This window comes from Pinus tabuliformis, chromosome 7 (genome assembly GCF_031772625.1).
Source record: "Pinus tabuliformis cultivar Carrire ecotype Pingquan chromosome 7, CPIR1, whole genome shotgun sequence".
Classification (NCBI taxonomy): Eukaryota; Viridiplantae; Streptophyta; class Pinopsida; order Pinales; family Pinaceae; genus Pinus; species Pinus tabuliformis.
Window position 1 is genome coordinate 678,815,679 of NC_142293.1, and position 22,360 is coordinate 678,838,038.

General features: G+C 40.3%; 2 protein-coding genes across 4 annotated transcripts in view; one reads left to right on the forward strand and one right to left on the reverse strand.

Annotated features, from left to right (window-relative positions):
- Positions 1-22,360, reverse strand: part of MKK3 (mitogen-activated protein kinase kinase 3) — a 323,756-nt gene that overhangs the window by 175,552 nt on the left and 125,844 nt on the right. The gene's annotated exons all lie outside the window — the stretch shown is intronic.
- LOC149249295 (uncharacterized) lies at positions 1,848-16,628 on the forward strand. Its single transcript, XM_089457548.1, has 5 exons — positions 1,848-1,921; positions 3,178-4,948; positions 5,063-5,204; positions 5,333-5,648; positions 16,542-16,628. Exons 2-5 carry the CDS (start codon positions 3,214-3,216, stop codon positions 16,626-16,628), a joined length of 2,280 nt encoding a protein of 759 aa, XP_089313674.1. The 5' UTR covers positions 1,848-1,921; positions 3,178-3,213.

Sequence of the window (22,360 nt, forward strand, 5' to 3'; positions counted from 1 at the left end):
GTTGTAGGTCGGCTTGATAATAATTCCATAATCAAAATAAATTCATATCTCTATAAATACTTATCGGAATCGGATGATCTTTAGATCAATCCTACACCTCTCGACGAGAGGAATCTAATAAAAATATTATTAGCCATGAATAAGATGACCCACATGAAGTTTGGCCCTAGTTGCCAATTTAACACCCTCTCAACTAGGGAGAACTTCATCTGCAATCTGTCTGTCGGTCGCTATTATTCATCCATCAAATGCACTGCCCTGTACAGCCTGACCCTTGCCCTGCTCTGCTCTATTATGCCTGTTCTGCTTTGTCCTGTTCTGCTCTGTACTGATCTGTACTGCTCTGCTCTGTTTTGCTCTGCTCTGCTTTGTTTTGTTCTGCTCTGCTTTTGTCCGAATTATGACGAAGAAGATCGAGGATGTATCATACTGACTTAAATTCAACCTCAGAGTATGTACCACTGGTCTCAGACCAGTCTCAACCGACCCGAACTTAGTGTCATAGTATGTACAACTCCCACCACTGGTCCCAGACCAGTAACATCCTCCACTGACTCAAAGTCAGTCTCAGAGTGCGTACCACTGGTCCCAGACCAGTCTCAACCGACCCGAAGTCAGTGTCATAGAATGTACCACTCCTACCACTGGTCCCAGACAAATATCATTGATCCCAGATCAATGGAGGTCATCCTAGCATAGGGAGTACGGTAGATACAGTGATGCGTCCATCGGTACTACTATGGTCCCTAACTTCATTTCCCTGCTCATTGATCAGATGATAGGTACTTCCCATGCATCCCAGACTGCATGGGTAGGATGCCTCGACAGAAGAACTAATCAATCCAGTCCTCACAGGAGAACACATCAATCATGCTACAATCGCCACGGAGAACACATCAATCCAAGCCTCACAGGAGAACACATCAATCCTGCTACAATTGCCATGGAGAACACATCAATCCACGTCTCACAGGAGAACACATCAATCCTGCTACAATCGCCATGGAGAACACATCAATCTAGGTCTCACAAGAGAACACATCAATCCTGCTACAATCGCCATGGAGAACACATCAATCCAGGCCTCACAGGAGAACACATCAATCCTACTACAATCACCATGGAGAACACATCAATCCAGGCCTCATAGGAGAACTAATCATCCTGCTACACAGGAGAGCGAATCATCCTGTTCCACAAGAGAGCGAATCATCTTGTCCCATAAGAGAGCGAATCATCTTGTTCCAGTGCGCACCACCAGGGGAGGGTGAGTCACCCTGTGGCCGTATGTTGCTCCAGTAAACCGCAAGCCCTCAGAGCTCCCAGAGCTCAATGTATGCAACATGCAGGACCCTTGTACAAGGGTTTTCTGACGACTCCAAGTCGTTTGGGAAAATCACAGATTAGATCTTTCCTCAGGGCTTTGACAAGGTGTATCGAACTGTACATCATCTTAATGCGATGGAGCCTCCTTGCTCATCGACTTACCATATCCCAGATGATGTCTATCTACTCGAGCAATCGACGAATAGGGGATTCCTCAATAGTCGAATCCCACCTCTAGTTGTTACAGAGAATCACAGTGGTATGTGTTCAAAATTCAGTGTTGATAATATCGCCGAAATATCGGCGATATTCGCAAATATCGCGATATTTTCGGCGATACGAAATATCGGCCACGAAAAATCGCGATATTTTCATGTTTTCAATTTCTCGCGAGAATTCCGAAATTTCGGCGATATTTTCGTAAATATCGCGCTACGACTGTAAATATCGCCAGGTTAGGTTTAATCGAGTTATAAAATGGTTATTGTGTTTTCGATGCCCGTCACTTTGTTTTCGTGCGAGCTGGAGAGTGAGACGGAACCGGTGGCGGTCGGTGCTGCGAAGGAGGGTTTACCCGGTGCTTAAAACTTAAAAGGTATGAATCGTTCACATTGAATCCGACATCGTCTTCACTGTTCAACTTCAGTGCCGCTGCGTTTACTGTATATACTATATACAAACGCTGGTTTACAACTGTGTTTTATAACATGTTGCATATAGTTCAAAGTTTCAAACTTCATATTACATAACTTCGTTTTAATCACCGCTACCAGCCTACCACTATATAACCGTCAGGAATCCACGAAGACTGTAATCGTTGTCTTTAATAAATAATGTAGGGTGGTATGAATCGTATGATAATTTAGTGACTATGGGAAATTGTGTAGTAACTCGTTTGTATGGGGCAGTACTTTCTACTTGAAACCAACTGCTTCAAATTTTCAAAATGACAATGCTGAAACTGCCTTACTGCTGCATAGTGACAATGATGTAACTGCCAGGCTACAGCATATGAAACCCTAACGCAATTATGCCTCAAATGTACAGTAAAATACTAAAATATTGAATCTTGATACCCTTACAACCTGCTATCCTGTTGCAAATATATAATAGTGAAGCCTAACTGGACAATAACAAACACTCTTACAGGTGAGTCGGTGACAAATGACAATACTGCTGAAAGTGACAGAGAGACTTTTGAAAGTAACACCCTTACTTCTGTAGAGTTGCAATAAGCCAGAGTAGTGACTATGAAACCGTTGCATATGTTCTCAAGGAATAGGCTTAAGATAGTCTAAACTTTAGACTCTAAAGTTTCTAATATCTATTTCAATTTTCCATACACAAGGTGACAGCTTATTGGTGTGAAATTTGAATGGGTTCTGTTCAGTGTTACCCCTCATATTATCTGAGGCCTTATACCTGCGATTTTCATCACAGTGTCATAGTTGTGAATCTTTATGCCATTTAGAGTCTAGACTAATTTTAAATGTTTTTATTTTTTATTTTTATTTTGTGTATTTTTAATGTTTTTAGTTTTTTAAATGCACTGAAATCAAGAAAGAATCAAGATATACAGTTTCTCTACTAAAAAGTAAAAACATAATTACAGCAAGCTATCCTTGGCACTTGCTGTGATTTAAAATTTTAACGTATAACTGAATTAAGCAGTGTTGAACAATACCTTGACAAGTCTGGGCAGCAAGGACTGACAGTTAAACAAATTAAGTTTTAACTTTTAACTGTCATTTTCTTCAGAATTTTATAAATTTATATATTAAAAAAACAAGGGTTATATATTACTTAATAACTTATTAAGTTACTAATTCCAAATTTTTTTTGGTGCTGTAGGTTTCCTTTTGAGTTAGCCCACTACAAAATACAAATATGCCAAAAAACTTGGACCCATTTTGGGAGTATGGGATCCCTGATGGTGGGACAAATCGTGCATATCTTTCATGCAAATTGTGTGGGGACAAGATGACAGGTGGGGTTACACGACTGAAATACCATCTTGCTAGACTCACTGGACATGATGTTGGCATTTGTCAAGTTTCTAGTCCGGAGCTTATACGAAAAGCTCTTGAGGCAATTGAAGAAAAGGACAGAAAGAAGGAAGAGGCGGAAAGAAACAAAGCTGAACGTGCAGGTAGATCTTTTGGGATATCTTCTCCTGATTTTGATGTTCAGGGTAGTGGCCCTACTGGCCCTAGTGGGAGGGGCTCCACAACTGGCACACCATCACATGCTAGCGCTACTGCTAGTGTGAATGCGAGGTCATCATTTTTTGTTCCACGAACAGGAGCTGGAGCACAACCTGGCATAAAATCGGTTTATAAAAAAAAGGAGAAGCAAGAAGCAGATAGAGTCATGGGGAGGTGTATTTTTTGGAGCGACTTACCTCTCAGCATCACAAAAACCAATCCATTTTGGCAACCAATGTGTGATGCTATTGCTGTTGTGGGCCCAGGGTACAAAAGTGCCACATATGAGGAGTTGCGGGGGCCAATTCTTCAAGCAGAAAAAGAGGACATCAACTCTAGATTGGCGGAGTTGAAACAGACATGGGAAGTCACTGGATGCACAGTGATGTCTGATGGTTGGACAGATAGGAAGGGTAGGACCCTTCTAAATTTCTTGGTACATTGTCCTAAAGGTACCATGTTTATTAAATCGTTGGATGCATCAGAACATATCAAAGATGCAGCAACGATATGTGAGTTGTTAGATGGGTTCATTCAGGAGATTGGTGTGCAGAATGTGGTGCAAGTCGTAACAAACAATGCAGCTAATTATGTGTCTGCCAGCAGAATGCTTATGGAGAGGCATCCCACATTGTTCTGGACTCCATGTGCAGCGCATTGTCTTGATTTGTTGCTTGAGGATATGGGGAAACTCTCCTTCATCAAGGAGGCAGTTGATATGGCTAGGAGCATCCCCAAGTTTATTTATAACCATGCTTTTGTTCTTAGCCTTATGAGGAGGTTCACTAGAAACAAGGAGTTGCGGCGTCCTGCCATCACACGTTTTGCCACAACCTTTATTACTCTTCAGTCTTTGCTTCGATGTCAGTACGAGTTGAAGCAAATGTTTGTGTCTGATGATTGGCGTGCTTGTAGATACAGCAAGAGACCTGATGGGAGAGCCATTGCAAAAATGGTGTACTCTGAGACATTTTGGCGTGGAGTACAAGAAGCATGTGCAGTTAGCGAACCTATAGTAAAGGTTCTTAGATTGGTGGATGGAGAGAAGCCTGCAATGCCTTATTTGTATGAGGGCATGGATAGGGCCAAGGAGGCCATTCGTTCCTATTATGCAGACAAGGGTTCTGCTGGCCTTAATAGGCAGATGATGTTATGGGATGTGATCGATAATCGGTGGACAGGGATGCTTCAGCGACCCATTCATGCAGCAGCACTCTTCCTCAACCCTGCATTTGCATACAAATGCAAGTTTCGTTTTGATGGCGAGGTGATGGAAGGGCTCCATACCTGTATTCAGAGGATGGTACCTGATTCTGAGCTTCGTAGCAAAATCAAGCGCGAGGTACAGAGTTATCAGGATTGTGTTGGCCTATTTGGCTTTGATGATGCCATTAAGGAAAGGGCCCTCTTCATGCCACGTAAGTGACAAGTCATCACTCATTAGAAATTAGAAATTTGAATTTAATTATGTTTTAACTTTTAACTTTTAACTTTTAAGTTTTTGAATTTTTTATTTCATTATTTTGTTGTAGATCTTTGGTGGCGAAGCTATGGTGCAAGGGTACCAAATTTGCAAAATTTGGCTATACGAATCTTGAGTCAAACATGTAGCTCTTCAGGGTGTGAGCGCAATTGGAGTGTATTTGAGAAAATACACGCCAAAAAGCGCAACAGGTATAACTTTGAACTCAAGCCTTCAGTTGAGCAATTACACTTATTGTAATTTTTAATTTTTAATTTATGACCTTCAAGTGTCAAGAGTCAAGAGTCAAGACTCATTACTTTTTTTGACACTCTTACAGGTTGGAGTTCGCACGCCTCAACGATTTGGTGTATGTGCATTACAACATCCGACTTCGAGTGAGGCAAATAGAATCACCAGTGGATCCAGATGCCATTTCCTTAGACAATATTGATGTATTGTCTCCGTGGAGGGTGGAGTCTCAGGAGCCCATATTGGAGGAGTCACCTTCATGGTTGGAGGAGCCAGTGGCAGATGATCCATTAGAGCAGGGGCAGCAAGAGGAGGACTCGGAGTCAGAGGAGCAGCAGCACTTAGAGGAGCAGGAGGAGCTGGAGGAGGAGGACACTGCGGGAGCATTAGCATCAACACCATCTGCTATAGATATAGGAGAGCATAGCTCCATGCTTATCACTCATTATTTGACATTAGGTGCAGAGGCAGTGTCAGGGCCTTCTACTACTAGGGGCAGGCCTGACAAACAGCCCATCATGTTTTCCCGTAAAAGGGGGAGAGGCAGTAGATAGATAGCTGCTAGTTTTATTTGTTATGCTACATGTAACTCATGATGATGAGATACTTTTATTATTATATGTGATGTTATTTTGTATTGGTTCTCCACATTTGAGTCCTTGAATGGACAATTATCAGGGATTAGCACGATTTGGTATCGCCTTTGATATATCATTTCTATTTGACATCATATATATCAGTGTTTTCTTCATATTTATGTGCCAATGTGTTTAAACTTTATTTCATGTTGTTATTGCTTTATATGTTTAAAAATCTGAAAAAAAATGAATATATTATGCATTTTTTATGCTTGCTTTTGTTGTTTAAATTCTGAACATGAAGATGTTGCTTTAAAAATTAAAATAGTTTCTTGAGTGTTTGCTGGGCACTGTATAGTTATACTCATTTAATGCCAATTTTTTGTTTTTTTTGTGCCCTAGGTTTGAATTAGTTCACTACAAATGTCAAATATGCCAAAAGCCTTGGACCCATTTTGGGAGTATGGGGAGGCTGTTGGTGGGGCAAATCAGGCATATATATCATGCAACTTGTGTGGGACCAAGATGTCAGGAGGGATTACACGATTGAAATACCATCTGGCTAAACTCTCTGCATATGATGCAGATGTGATGCCTTGTATGGTTTCTAGTGCAGAGGTTATACAAAAAGCTCGTGAAGCAATTGCTGAACAAGACAGAAAGAAAGCTGCTAGGGAGAGGCCAATGGTCTCAGATAGATAGCTGCTAGTTTTATTTGTTTTGCAACTTTTGCTACATATAAGTTTATAACTCATGATGATGAAATACTTTTAAAGTTTTATATATGTGATGTTGTTTTGTTTGAGTCCTTGATTGGACAATTATCACTATCAGGGATCAGCAGGATATGTGATGTTATTTTAATTTTTGTTTGAGTCCTTGATTGGACAATTATCAATTTATCACTATCAGGGATCAGCAGGATTTGGTATCGCCTTTGAAGTTTGATGTATCATTTCTATTTGACATCATATATATCAGTGTTTTCTTCATATTTATGTGCCAATGTGTTTAGTTCATGTTGTTATTGCTTTATATGTTTAGAAATCTGAAAAAAATGAATATATTATGCATTTTTTATGCTTGCCGATATTTGCCGATATTTTGCCGATATTTTCGCCGATATTTCCGATAAGATATTTTCCGGACCCTCGCCGATATTTTCCCGATACCGATATTATCAACACTGGTTCAAACAGCTCACTAAAGAGCTTCCCCAACTAGGCAGCTTCATACGAGATCATACTCGTAGATATGTATCCGGTCTCGGCGGTGCTTATGGCAACTGACTTCTGCTTCCTGCTCATCCATTATATCGAAGCAGAATCCAAAGAGAAACAGCACTAAAAAGTGCTCCAATGATCCTCCACACTACCTACCTAATCAGCATTCGAATAATCATGCAATTTCATATTTCCGGCAATGTATCTCAATCCATGAGAGATTGTGTCCTGAAGACATCTCAAAAGATTCTTGGCACCAATCTAGTGAGGCTCAACCAATTATGAGCTCACAATGCTAACTGCAAAACATATGTTCAGACGGAGGTTCACCAAGAACATCAACGCGAATGAGTTTTTGAAACTCAGAGGCATTTCCCAAATCTGGTCTGACATCTCTACCATATAACTTCTGAAAGTTAAGATCCTCGAGGTAGTCACAGGGTTGCAGTCCACCATACCAAATCTTTTCAGAATCCTCACCACATATTTTCCTTAAGATAGGAAAATTTCCCTTGGCTTCTACCACACTTCAAGTCCTTGGTTCTTCCTTTCAAATTCAGAAGCCAACTCCCTCTTATATTTTTGAATGAAAGGGTATGCCCCTGTTAGAAAGAGGTCATCCACATACAACACCAGTATGAGAGGCTTGTCATCTTCAACCTTAAAGTCAAGGTTAGGATCGGTTTCACTCCTAGTGAATCCCAGCTTCATCAAGTAGCTATCGATCCTCTCATACCATGCTCGAGGTGCTTGCTTCAGCCCATATAGAGCCTTCTTCAACCTGCATACATGAGATTTTCAATCATAAATCTCAAATCCTTCGGGTTGCTCCACATAGACCTCTTCTTTGATCGAACCGTGCAAGAACGCAGTCTTGACATCCATCTGATGTAGGTTCCATCCTTGTGAAGCCACAAGGGCTATGATCAAGCCGATGGTCGTATATCTGGCAACAGGTGCAAATATCACATCATAGTCTATACCTTCCTTCTGGGAGAAACCACGAGCAACAAAACAAGCCTTGTACTATTCCGTACTTCCATTTGCTGCAGCTTTATATTGTAAAGCCATTCTGAAGTAACAATTGTCTTGTCCTGGGGTCTGGGAACTACTTCCCAGACATCATTCTCCACGATGGTCATAGCATCCTTCCATACTTGATGCTTGACAGCATCTGAGAATGATGAAGGCTCATTTTGTATGATTGTGCTGATACTGGTCAGGTATGCCTGATACCCATTGAGTCTCTTACTTTCACGGAAGGTTCCTCAGGGTGCAACATGTCTTTCAACATCATCAAGCATCCCCCTAAGCCATGAAGGCCTCTTCCTGGAAGACGAAGGCTCAGGTGGATAAATAGGATCCATCGGTTCTTCCACATCAGGCATTGTTACATCATCTACCCATAGAGACAGCTTCCACAATCCTACGGTGCCACACCATTCTGCTCTGGAGTATGTAGTGTAGTAGTCTCCCTCTTAATGCCAGCCTCAAGTATGCCTAAGTGAACCAACTGTAATATATCAGAGGTCTTGCTTTGGCTTGAGGGGAATGGTCCCTTTTTTGAGCTTTCCTTCGGCATATCCTGGACATACACCTTCTTTCTCTACTCGAAATTTGAGCATCCCTATCACCATTTGTCTTACATCGAGTAGAGCTTTATAATGAAGGTGGGCAAACCTTCGATGCCAAAGTTCAGAATGAAGAGATGTATCATAAGACATGACACCTAGTGGACTTCCATCGACCTAATATAATGAATCAACATGAAACCCAAGAGTAAGGCATCTTTAACATTATTTTTCAATACACGTACCTTGCCAGCACTGAAGGTTACCTTGTAGCCTTGGTCTTCCATTGCCGAGATGGACACCAGGTTCTTTCGGAGGTCAGGTGCATTTAATACATCCTGGAATTTCTAGCCTTCTTGAATGGTTGTCCTCTTCCTTGATTTCTAGCATTCCTTTTACCTTTGCTATTGAATTTTCCATCCCTTCGATTACCATGAGAGGGATTTTGATCATCGTCACGATGAGAGTCCTTTCTATCAGGGCATTCCCTTGCATAGTGACCTGCTTTATTGCAAATGTAACATCGTCCTTTTCTTCCACCCTTAGGTCCAGCCTTTCTTTTCGATTTAGACTCGGAATTATTTCTTTTCTTAGCATGAGAAGAAAAGGCAGCAGGAGGACCTTTAGGCAAGGGCATTTCTTGCTCTTCTACCCTTGTTTCTTCTAGAATGCATCTAGCCATTAATTCCTTGAAACCAGGAATTACATGATTGTTCAGAAGAGTAGTCCTGAACACGTACCATTCGGATGGTAATCCTCCAAGAGTCGTGAGTGCCATTTCCCTATCAGTAATAGTCTCCCCAATAGATAGGAGATCATTCTTGATCTTGGTGATTCTTAAGAAATATGCTTGCATGCTCTCATCTTTACCCTTATGAATTTCCTTCAGCTTATTTCTAAGAAACAAAACTTGATTTGCATCATTAACTTTAAATAAACTCACCAGTCTATCGTAGATTTCCTTGGAGGTGTTTAGGTCAGAGATGTAGGCCACCAAGTGCTTGTTGATAGAGTCCCGGATGATCTTCTTTGTTTTTACTTCTCCGATTTTCCATTTGTACCTGGCAGCAGCGGATGCATGTGATGGAGGCTCAACAATATTGCCTTTCACATGGTCCAACACTCCTTGTTCTTCTAGGATAGCCTTGCCTATCTTCTCTTCAGTCATTGCTCTTGCTCTTGCTCGGGCTTTGTCTTCACCTCTGCTCTGATACCATGTTAAGTTATGGTATGTTCTATGCTTATAACGATTTACTTCTTTTTCTTATTATATTCCACAAATTAGCAATCATATGTACATAAAGTAAAGTGCAGATAGAACATTAAACGATCAACAGAAAACAAGCCAAGACAAGAGACACAAGATGAGGCAGCTAGCCAGGGACAAACCCCACAATGTGTGGGGAAACCCTTCGATCAAATCTTCTTTTATCTTCAATAATTCAGCAGAGAGAAATAGTATAATAAATCTTATTTATATCAGCAGTAGAAAACCCTAGATCAGCAGCATCAGCATTAGTGGCTTCATCATCAAAACTAGGGCAGTGGATATCTCACAAACCAACCGTCGGATCGGCTTGATTCCACCACCAAAAGTTGCAGCCTTCAGAGGAGGTTCAGATGAACCTACAGCGCAGTTCAGAAGATGAGGTTTGATGGTCCACGCTGGTCAAAGTTTGGATCTGCAGTTGCAGCTTCAGTTTCAGCAGCTTCCTTCAAACTAGGGCAGTCGATATCTCGCAAACCGACCGTCGGATCGGCTTGATTCCACCACCAAAAGTTGCAGCCTTCAGAGGAGGTCCAGATGAACCTACAGCGCAGTTCAGAAGAGGAGGTTTGATGGTCCACGCTGGTCAAACTTTGGATCTGCAGTTGCAGCTTCAGGTTCAGCAGCTTCCTTCCACATGTGTGAGAGAGACCCTTTTCTGCGCAGTAGAGAGAGAGAGATGTGATGAGATGAGTGAGTGCAAATGAGGAAAAGTCCTCCTGTATTTATACATAACGTTGATGTTTGAATAGATGTGACTGTTGGGCTTCTGAGCCTACATGAGTTGTAGGTCAGCTTGATAATAATTCCATAATTAAAATAAATTCATATCTCCATAAATACTTATCGGAATCGGATGATCTTTAGATCAATCCTACACCTCTCGATGAGAGGAATCTAATAAAAATATTATTAGCCATGAATAAGATGACCCACATGAATTTTGGCCCTAGTTGCCAATTTAACACAACGTGATCCCTCACTCCATCGAGGATCAATCGTTTGGCATTCACCATCTCGACCTTGTACTTTTTGAGTGGATCTACATCACCAAGTATAGCTACCACACTATCAACGTACATTTTGAGATCATGCTCATCCAGAAGGCATGAGATCCTAGCCTTCCAGATCACATAGTTGGATGCTCCATCCAACCAATCTTGATCTCTCAGCCCATTAGTTGTCATCTCTGCCAACAAAATGTCGAACTACCTCCTTTCTCCTTTGCGTTGTTGCTAGGCTGGCCTACGCACTCCTTCCTGGAGTTAGCAGATCTGCTCCTCTCTACTGTGGCTCAGCAAATGAGAAATCGAATTCCCTGGCTAGGAATTCTCTAAGGAAGAAATTCCCTCAAATAGTGTCTCCCTCCTTCTTCTTGCGTTTTCCTACCCCAACAACAACTGCAGAAAACTGCGTTTCACCTGAAACTGCTCTGCGCTGAAGCTTCTGCTCTGTTGCTCCCTTTCTCGTTGCCAAATTTCGATCTAGTAATCTTACCTCTCTGTCGACTCACTCAGAGAGAAATCTTCCACGAAAATCTTGCCCTCCTTTCTTGGATTGCGCAATCCCTTTAGAGATTCGATCTACTACCTATGCATCACTTCGATCTCCCTCCTCTTCAGCACTGGCTCTTCCAGTCTGCTCCCTTGCTTCACCTGCGCTCTGATACCATGTGAAAAATTGGAAGACCCAAATTTCTACTAGAGCAACTGATTAAGTTTCTTCTATTTGTCAAATAACTGAACAAATTATTTACTGTGTTCTACAGTAAATATCGAAACTAATACATTGCAACCTCCACTAATTAAATTAATATGTGGAAACAAGAATCTGAGCAAGAAAGAAATAACACAAAAGTGACAACGCTATTTTTGGACCAATGTCCCCGGAAAAACCCAATGTGGGAAAATCGGTGCAGCAGCTGAGGGTTTGTATTATTAAGCAGTAATTTCTGAATACAATCTTTGGATGCCTTGTTGGCTATCCAAGACAGAGAATCTGACTGACAGAGAGATGAGTGAGATATACCTCACACTATCACTGGTGATCCAGTACTGATCCAGCCACTGAATGGCTAGCCCCTAGCTGCCTCTGCGCAATCACTCCGTTGCTCTGCGTCACAGCTTCTGGGACCTGCATCACTCCTGGATGATTGATTTGCTTCTGGAACTTCGACTTTTGTCCTCCTGGTCTCACACTGCGGCTTCGGGCTCTAGAACTCAACTCTCCAACAAATTTTGGGTCTCCTCTTAGGCTCTGGGTTGTCTCTGCGTGGCTCTACGCTGCCCAACGTGGCCTCTGCGCTGCCTCTTTTGGATCTCTTTCTGCCTCCTCTGCAATGTATTCCTGGATCAGGAACCCTTCCTCCAAAAGCTATACCTGCCCCTCACTACAAGAAATCACTTCAATCTATCTTCGGCAATTGTTGCACTGCTCTCTTGACAAATTCGATCTTTGATCTCTCACTTGATGTGTTTTCCAAATGTCCATCAAGCCTCCTATAATCTTCTCGTTGAGAACCAACGGCCCAAATTAGATTATAATCAATGGCTTAGATCATTTTGCCTTGATCCTCGTCTTCCTCTAGAAGTTTCACCACCAGTGTGATTAACACCCTTTAATTATTTTAATTTCCTAAGTTTAGACTTAGGCACCCATTAAAAATAATTAATTATTTTAATAAAATTGTCTCCGGGTGGAATTTCCGAAAACGATTTCTAGGTATTCTGGAATACATGTGTCCAAGCCTCCAAACAAATTTTCAAACTTAGAGCACATCCGATGCTACTAGAAATCAACAAGGACAAGTTCGTGGTCACCTCTAAATGGCTTTACAAAATAAAACATGGAGCTAATGGGAGTGCTCAAAAGCATAAGGCCAGGTTTGTTGCTCGAGGCTTCTCCCAAAAGGAAAGAGTGGACTATGACGAGATATTTGCACCGGTTGCCCGATATACCACTATCCAATCTATTATTGCTCTCGGTGCCACTCAAGGATGGATCCTACAGCAAATGAATGTTAAAATTGTTTTCTTGCATGGCTCGCTTAAGGAGGAAGTTTACTTGGAACAACCTCAAGGGTTTGAAGTACAAGATCAAAGGACACAAATATGCAAGTTGAAGAAATCCCTCCATGGGTTGAAGCAAGCCCCTAGGGCCTGGTATGAGAGGATTGATAGTTATCTTATGAAGCTAGGAATTACAAGGAGCGATGTTGATCCTAACCTATACTTCAAGGTTGAAAAGGACATGCTTCTCATTTTGGTCCTTTATGTAGATGATCTCTTTCTTATAAGTGCTAACCCTCTCATTTATTAATGAAAAAGGGAGTTGGCTTTTGACTTCGAGATGAAGGACCTAGGATTGATGCACTACTTCCTAAGCTTGGAGGTCTAGCAAAAGCTAGGTGAGATTTTCCTTTCCCAAGGGAAATACATTGTGAAGTTGCTCAAGAGATGTGGATTGGTGGATTGCAAGTCTGTGTCTACTCCGATGGAAGTCAACTTGAAGAAGTTATGTGGACGTGTTATTGGGCCCGCTTTGGCAAACCCTTCTGAATATAGACAACTTGTGGGGGCCTTGATGTTCTTGGTAAACTCTCGTCTAGACATATGCTTCGTTGTGAATACGTTGAGTCAATTTATGGTCGAGCCTCATCACATACATTAGATTGCTGCTAAGAATCTCTTGAGATATCTCTGTGGCACAATCAACTATGGACTGAGATACACTATCGGGAATTTGAGGCTACATGGATATACTGATGTTGACTGGGCTGGCAGTGTGGTGGATCGAAAAAGCATGTCTGGATGTTGCTTCTCATTGGGATCTGCTTCAATTTCTTAGATGAGCAGGAAGCAGAAATCGGTTGCTCTAAGCACTGTCGAGGTCGAATACATTGCAGCTAGTATGGCCTGTTGTGAGGTTGTTTGGTTGAGGAAGCTCTTTAGTGAGCTATTTGAGCACGTGTTGGATACCACCATGATCTTCTGCGACAACTAGAGTGGGATTCGCCTTTCATAGAATCTCGTGTTCCACGACCGCTCCAAGCACATTGATATCAGGTACCACTTTATCCAGGATATGGTACAACAGGGAGCAATAAGGCTCCAACACATCAGGACTGATGAGCAGGTCGCAAACATCCTCATGAAGCCCTTAGGGAAGGTCAAATTCTTAGCCTTCTAAGAGAGACTTGGAGTCGTGGAAAGACCCTCCCATGAGGGTCCTACTTGAGTTGGACATTGAACTCTGGGAGCTCCTGGGAGCTTGGGGTACTTCTTGGAGCCATGAGCGACCATAGGATGAGTGGTTCACATTCCCCTATTGGTGCGTTATGTACAAGGTGAGTGGTTCACCTGTGATACCCCATGGTGGTTGACATGTGTGTAGGGTGAGTGGTTCACCTTCCCCTATGATTGACATATGCATAGGATGAGTGGTTCGCCTTCTCCTATTGCATATGAGCAGGATGAGTGGTTCATATTCTCCTGTTGATGCCCTAGCATACATCCTACCCATGTAGTCCAAGACTCATGGGAAGTACCTCTCATCTGGCCAATGAGTTGGGAAAAGTTGTATAGGGACCATAGCACTATCGATGGACGCATCGTGTACTGTCGTACTCCCTATGTCTAAGATGCATGGTGTTCAACAACTTGATCTAGGATCAAGTCTGAGGTTCTACCTCTAGACTAACTTTTGTCAGTGGAGAGTGGTAAGGTCTTGTGACTCACTCTCGATCAATTCTTCTTCATTATTCGTATCAACGTTCAGTAGAGCCGAGACCAGATGAGATACAGAGATGGTACATGACGACAGGATGGCATGATGATCGATGATGATGGATGGATTTGCAAGTGGAATTCTCCCTAGTTGACAGGAAGTGTTGAAATTGGCAACTAGGGCCAAATTCCACTTTGGACACCTCATTTGATGGAGATGATTATTGCATCAAATTCCTCTTTTCGAAAAGACCAAAAATCAACCTAAACATCATCAAATTTGGACAAGCAAAAATGTGTTTTGAATTTATGCCCACATGTGTAAAATGTCAAGGTCGGCCACATCATCATGAAGCCCAATGGACGTGTCACTTCACCCTCAACAACTTGTATAAATATAAGTGACCTCTCACCTCATTTGGCATCATCACTCACACATTTTCTTCTCTCTCCTTCTCTCATTGGTTCGTACAGCTATTGGGCAAATCTTCTCTCACACGTGTGGCAAAGGAGGACGAATTTTTTGGGCAAATTATAGGGCCGAATTTCAAGATTGTTGCAAGGGTTTGACCAACTTTGACCAGACACTTTGACTCATCATTTTTCTACAAATTTTGTGGGAAAATTTCATTTATCACAGGCCGTACAGATTGGCACAGAAATCCAGAAATTTTGAGCACTTTGACCTGCGTTGACAACAGAACTATTTGACTGCAGAAGTTGACTTCAGTTGATTGAGTTTGACTGTTATTTTATGGACTATTTTGACTATTATTTGACCAACTAAAGAGGCTGAGTTTGACTGCCTTTGAAAGGGGAAGTTTTGTTGTTGTGTTGACTATCTTTGACTTTCTAGTTAATGTTGAATTTGACTACAGTTGACTACAGATTTGACAGGATTATTTTGACTTTGATTTGGCAAATCAACTTTGACTTTTGTACTCTCTGTTGAACATCTGATATAATAATAAGAAGAATTGATCAAAGGGTTTTGCCCACATTGCGGTTTTTCCCTGGCATCCACCAAATCTGGTATTCTCTTGTCTTGGCTTGTCTTCTGCATTTTGTTTCATGTTCTATCTACTTTTACTGTCAATGTGATTAATGGTTAAAGCGATTACTATTGGAAACTAAATTGGAAATTATCATTGGGCTACTAAAGTACATTGAAGTAATTGTGCTAAGCATAGAACATACCATTGTTAACAAAATTTAACAAGAGTCGCATGTCCTTTTGCTTTTCCAATGTAGATCTAAGCCATGCTAGTCTCTTTTTGATCTCTGGGACAACAACCGGTTCCACCGGTTTACAAGGCCCTTCTGACTCTTTAGGACATTTTGTAGAACTCGTATGCTCTTCCTTTGAAGCCTCCTGCTTTACTATATCATAAAAATCCATGGAGACTTCGTTAGACTTCCAATGTGCAAATTTTTCATCGAAAGTGACATCCTGGCTAAGCTCATTCTATCGTTGCTCTGGAATGTAGATTCTATAGGCCTTTGATGATTCGTTGTAACCAACAAATATGCCTTTCTTTCTTGAAGGTTCAAGCTTGTTCCTTTTATCCTTAGGAACATGGATGTAAATAAGGCAACCAAAGATTCTCATATGTCCAACCTCTGGCTTTCGTTTAGAGAACGCTTCTTCAAGAGTCATATCTTCCAAAATTCAATGAGGACTTCTATTTTGAATATATATCTGCCAATGATGCTTCTCCCCATAAGAACATCAGCAAATCCTGATCATGCATCATAACCTTGACAGATTCTTCAATGGACCTGTTCTTTCATTCTACTACACCATTTTGTTGTGGATTATAGGGAACAATCATCTCCCTCTTAATCCCAGCTTCCTTACAGAAAGCAATAAGTTCTTTCGAGGTGTACTCTCCTCCATTGTCAGATCTCAAAATCTTAATCTTCTTACATGTCAGGTTTTCCGTTTCAGCTTTGAATTCTTGAAACTTAGTCAAGACTTTATCCTTGGTCTTCATGAGATAGATCCACATCATGCAAGATAAGCCATCAATAAATGTCACATAGTATAATGAACCTCCAAGTGATCTCATAGGCATCAGACCACATACATCAGAGTGAATCAAATCTAAAACTTCTTTAGATCTATTGTCACTACTTGGAAATGGTTTCTTGATGTTCTTTCCAAGAGCACAACCTTTACATACACCTTCATGATCTATCTGCAATTCAGGGATGCCTTAAACTATTTGATTTAATTTAGGTAATGCTTTATAATGAAGGTGACCATATCTTTTATGCCATAGCTCACTTGGATTGATTTCATCATGCACTAGGGCTTGAGTTGGTTGACTCACAAGCCTATACAATCTTCCTTCATGAATCCCAATAACCCTAGCATCATCTATACTAGATCCCTTAGACCATACAAGTAACTTTGCCATCCACAAAAGCTACTATATCTCCTTTATCTTCTAAACATGAAATAGATACTAGGTTCTTTTCCAAACATGGTACATATAGGACATTGTTGAGATGAACATTGTTACCAGATTCCAACTCAATGGATGCCTTTCCAACTCCTTTGACTGCATAGTTGTGGTTGTCTCCAAGCTCTACCCTTTGGGATAGCCTCTTTTCCATCATGCTAGTAAGATTTCCATGATCTCTGGTCATATGTCTTGATGCACCACTATCTACCAACCACATATCATCATCATCTACAATAGAACCTATTAGAGCAGAAAAGTAAAAGAAATCTTTGTCACCTTTAGCCTTCTTTGGATGTTCATCTTCAACATCAGCTGCAGAAGCATGTTGTTTTCCCTTTCTCCTTTTTGTTATTAGCCATCTCAAGACAATCCCTTTTATAATGTCCAAATTTATGACAACTGTAACATTCAATTTTCGACATATCCTTCTTTCTTTGGGGAGGAGGTGACCTTCTTCTTGACTTCTTGTTTTTAAAGTCAAACTTCTTCTTTCCTTTGTTCTTGAAATGTGTTGCAAATGCTTGAGAAGCTTCTTCCTTTTTATCTCTTGACATAAGCCTTGATTCTTCTTGAGCACAAGAGGTCCATAGTTGTTCAAATGAAGGATCTTTTCAGCTACTTACACCTGTTGTAAATGCATCCCATGATCTAGGAAGGCCATTGAGTGTCATAGTCACAAGTTCATTCTCAGAAATAGTTTCTCTAATTGCTTGAATTTGGTCTTTTATTAGTGAAATCCTTACGAAATATGAAGCCACATTATCAGCATTTATTATCCTTATATCACGAAGTTCATTCTTCAAGCTCATGGCTTGACTAACATTCTTGATAATAAATAGAATTGTTAGGGCATTGTAGATCTTCTTGGAAATATCAAGTTTTGCAATATAGCGGATTAGATGATCTCTAATGGAATCCACAATAAGTCTCATAGCAGTGATGTCATCTTTTTTAAACCTCTCATTTCCTGCAGCGTTTGTTGGTTCTACAGCGTTCCCTGTAATAGACCCTCACAGACTACCCACTTCTGCGACACAAATATATTCCAGCAGACCAAGTAATCTGTAATGAAATTATCTAACCAAATAGTTAGGATTATTCCCAAATTACTTTTACATAGACTCGATCTAGAACACTAGGACTCGCCTAAGATCCTAGTGACAAAATTCATTCCATCTTTGGGGTAAGACTAGAGGGGAAAACTCTGCCGACCATCCGAGAATGGATTCGTGAGACAAAAAACCTCCCAGAATGGCGATCGTCACTAGAAAAGTAGGTTTACCTAGGTCGTTACATACATGACACGGGTTTGCTGAGATTATTTACATTATACACATGCAAAATGGGTTTACATAACATCTTGGAAGTCAGGCTGATGATGATAACTGGATGGCACGGACACATCGATCAGGCGATATCCCTTCTGCAAAAAAGGGGGTGTACTGCTATGGGATCGTTGACATGGAGTGATCAACATCTGGTTCTACTTGGGGACACGTTGTTGCACCAGAGGAATGTGAGAATCCAGAATCTGCATCCACGCAATACACAAGATAACATAAGTAGTGTCCATCCAAAAATCATCATATAATATTAAGCATAGGAAAGATATAAGCTCTTCATTTATTAACTATCCTAATAACATGAAAAACATAAATCTACCTACAAAATAAAACACTGAAATAAAAGGGTGTAGGGTTAGGAATACAATACAAAGGATGCCCCATGGCATCAGATGCGTTCAATGTAGTGCATGTTGAGCATTTTCCTGCTTTCAGGAAAATCTGTAGGCTGCTTTTCAGATGTGCCATGTTCAATCGTGCATATGGTAGGACTCTTCCCTCTCTGAAAATTAAGCCGTTTGGATCCGTCTTCCGTAAAATTTACCTAAAAACGCTGAAACTTATCCAAATTATTTAGAAAGTGAATAACATGTGTTTCATTATCAAAGGCCTGCCCATGTTCATATTTATTTGGGATAGAAGGTTTAAAAATGATATCTGTCTTAGTTTTATCTTCAATTAATTTATCAAACAACTACATGGTAGACACAACAACAACTAACTCATCAACTAAGCAATTTTTCTCTCTTGGGATAGCTTCAAGATTGATGGCATCAAAATACTCCATGGTATCCCACACAACATTTCTATAATTTCTTAATCTTTGATTTTTACATGTAAATTTATTTTTGATTTGCGTGATAAGTAAATCTAAATCACCCTTGATACTTAGCAATTTAACTTTCAAGGTCTTTTCCATTTCAATACCCAACAACAAGGCTTCATATTTAGCCACATTGTTGGTTGCTTCAAATTCTAATCGATAGGCAAATTTGAAAATATGACCAAGGGGAGATTTCAAGACAATTCTCGCACCTTTACCATGCCTAGATGCTGCACCATCAAAGTACAAATGCCAAACTTTATTTTTTAAGTCACCCTCTTTTTTATCAACCTTGACCTCTATGGGAATGATTGAATTAGATAAAATAGCATGATTCCCAGGGTCTGGTCGTTCACATATTATCTCATTATGGGGACTTTTAGGATCTTCGACATGGAATCTTCTTTCGGGCAATCTATTTAATTTAAGAAATTCTTGACCATTAGGGGAAGGAATTGCAGCGTATGACCAATTCATTTGTATGCTTCCTCCTAAATCAGAGGCCCATTTCCTAGACAACAGCATACCCAAGCATCAAACACATCAACCACAACTATGACCATGACAATCATGATATCAAGGTACACAGACAGATGGACTTGTAAGTCTTTAATTAACCCATGAACTTCAATTTTCTTTGAATCCATGGCATATATGTTGTAGTAAGGCCTAGATATCCTTAAATTAAGTTGTTCCATGACTCTCTTAGTCATCACACAAGCAGAAGCACCAGAGTGAAGCATGCAGTTATATAATCGATAATTATTAGCAAACAAAGTAATGAAAAAAGGAGAATGCCCTTTGTTATCTGATTCCATACTTTGCAAATACACGTGAGCATCCTGGTAGAAAGCCTCATGAATTTCCACTTGAGTTGCATTCACCTGGGTACTGCAAATAGCACTTAGTAACTTGGCCTTCTAGGAGGGGATCTTCATTATTTTGGTGACAAGAACCAAAACTTTAGAGTTATTAAACCAACCTCCTAAATCAATATTCATACCAGAAGCTGATCCGGGGTTAAGACTTCGAGAATTAACTTGATTATCATTTTGACTTCTTCTCTGATAGGTTAGCCCCTTTTCCTTAGCAATTTCAAGAACTTCGCTTAGAAGGAGTCTCCTCACTAAAAAGTTTAACCAAGACATCAGTTTCTCGACCAAAATTATTAATGCTATATGAAGATGTGAAAGGTCTGACGGGTTGACTATTTCCCTTGACCTCTTCCCAATTCTCTTGCGATAGATAATATTCTTTACCAACCATGTTTATCTGATTATTTGTCCCAAGCATCTCACGATGCATGATTATCTTGATAACAGGACAAGTGGATTCTTCATAAAGCTCATCACATGCTCTAGAATAAGGTGGGGTCTCCTCCACAAGATTATTTGTTTCAAGAGGGTGAGGAGGCATCTGCTCACTAGACTGACCTTTTTTCTGCCAATTATTTCGATTAGTTTTATTATTCTGACCCCTAGGTTGATGATTTTGCATTTGATTTCTTTCCAGTTGAATCAACCTAGACTGTAATGCAGTTATTTCTTTAGCATGATTAGCAATCATCCTAACTTGATTTAACTCCATATTTTCCAACTTCTTAAGCAGTTTTTGCATAGGTTCTTCTTCAGATTCCTTTTCCTTTCCTTTAGGTTCTTTTAATTTAACAGTAGATATATCAAACCCAAGAATTTCAGATTTGCCAGAAGCCTTCTTATCTTTTTCCAGCTCTTCAGCTATGATTTGACAAGCCTTGTAGTCACCAAGCTTGGACCTCCTTAGCTCATAAGAAGTGTCAGGATTGAAAGCATCGAGATAATATTCTAGAAGCATTTTCTCAGTTGGTTTGTAATCAGTAGATATCTCTTTAAGCATACCATTAAACCTTTTATTAAATTCTTCACACATCTCATTTTCTTTCTTTTTAATGACGCTAATGGCTTTTGCTAGAAAACGATCTTCTTTCTTATCACCAAATTTCTCTCTAAAAGCATTAAGGAGGGAATTAAATGAATCAATGCTATGATCAGGCCTATCCCTAAACCAATCCATAGCATCCTGCTCAAGGGTCAAGACGAAGCATTTCATTTGCACATCCTCATAATTATGAGCATTAGCGAATTTAGCCCACCAAGTATGAAAAGCATATAAATGATTTTTAACAGTGATTGCATTATTTCCTTGGAAAGCGGGCAACTTGTCTATACCAATATTAGGAAGGTTATGGGGATAACCCTGGATGTTAGCAAAGTTAAGAGGCTCATAGATATCCATGATGTCTGGAATAGGAGGATTCAAGAAGAGTGAATGGATGTCACAGAGAGCTTCCTGGCCGAGATTGTCAAGGAGTGTACAAGAAGAGAGCTTGTGTAATCTAGCTCTAAGAGCCCTTTCAAGATCCGGAGCAAGATTAGCCAAGCTGCTTGGGTTCCTCCTAGTACATGCCCCTGTAGAAGATGAAGGAAGTGGAGACGCCACCCAGAAATAAATCTAACTTAGACACATAAGATGATATGATGAAAATGAGATGAATACGAATGAATGAAGATGAAAGGATCAAATGATGAGAAGAGATTGAGAGAACCAAGGACAGAACACTCTATCCCCGGCAACCGCGCCAAAAAATGTTGTCGCACAAAGTGTATAGGCATCACGACAACGCTCAGAGTAAAGGTTGTCACTCTAATCCTTACTCACTCTGTTTAGACTCTCTCCTAGACAAGTCAAGGGGGTTAGTCCCTAAGGTGAATGAATGAGGATAGCCTGTGGAACACAGGCTCTAGGAGACTTAAAGATGAACAACTTGATGAATGTAAACAAGTCCTGGTTAACTGAAATGGATAGATCAAATAAAATAAGACACAACCACAAGATAAAAATGATTTTAGACCAGTGCCTTAATATTCAATTAACCATAAACTAAATGAGAACAAGTTATCCAGAGCAATTTATAAATGTGATGAAAGTGACGATCATGAACGATTAAATGTAAATGCCCAAAACTTTATCATGCAATATATTCTAAATACCGTGAAGAATTAATTGTTAAGCAATGATTCTAGATTTAAAATGATTTTCTTCAATAACCCAAATCTAGAATTTATCTTTCTCCTATAGTC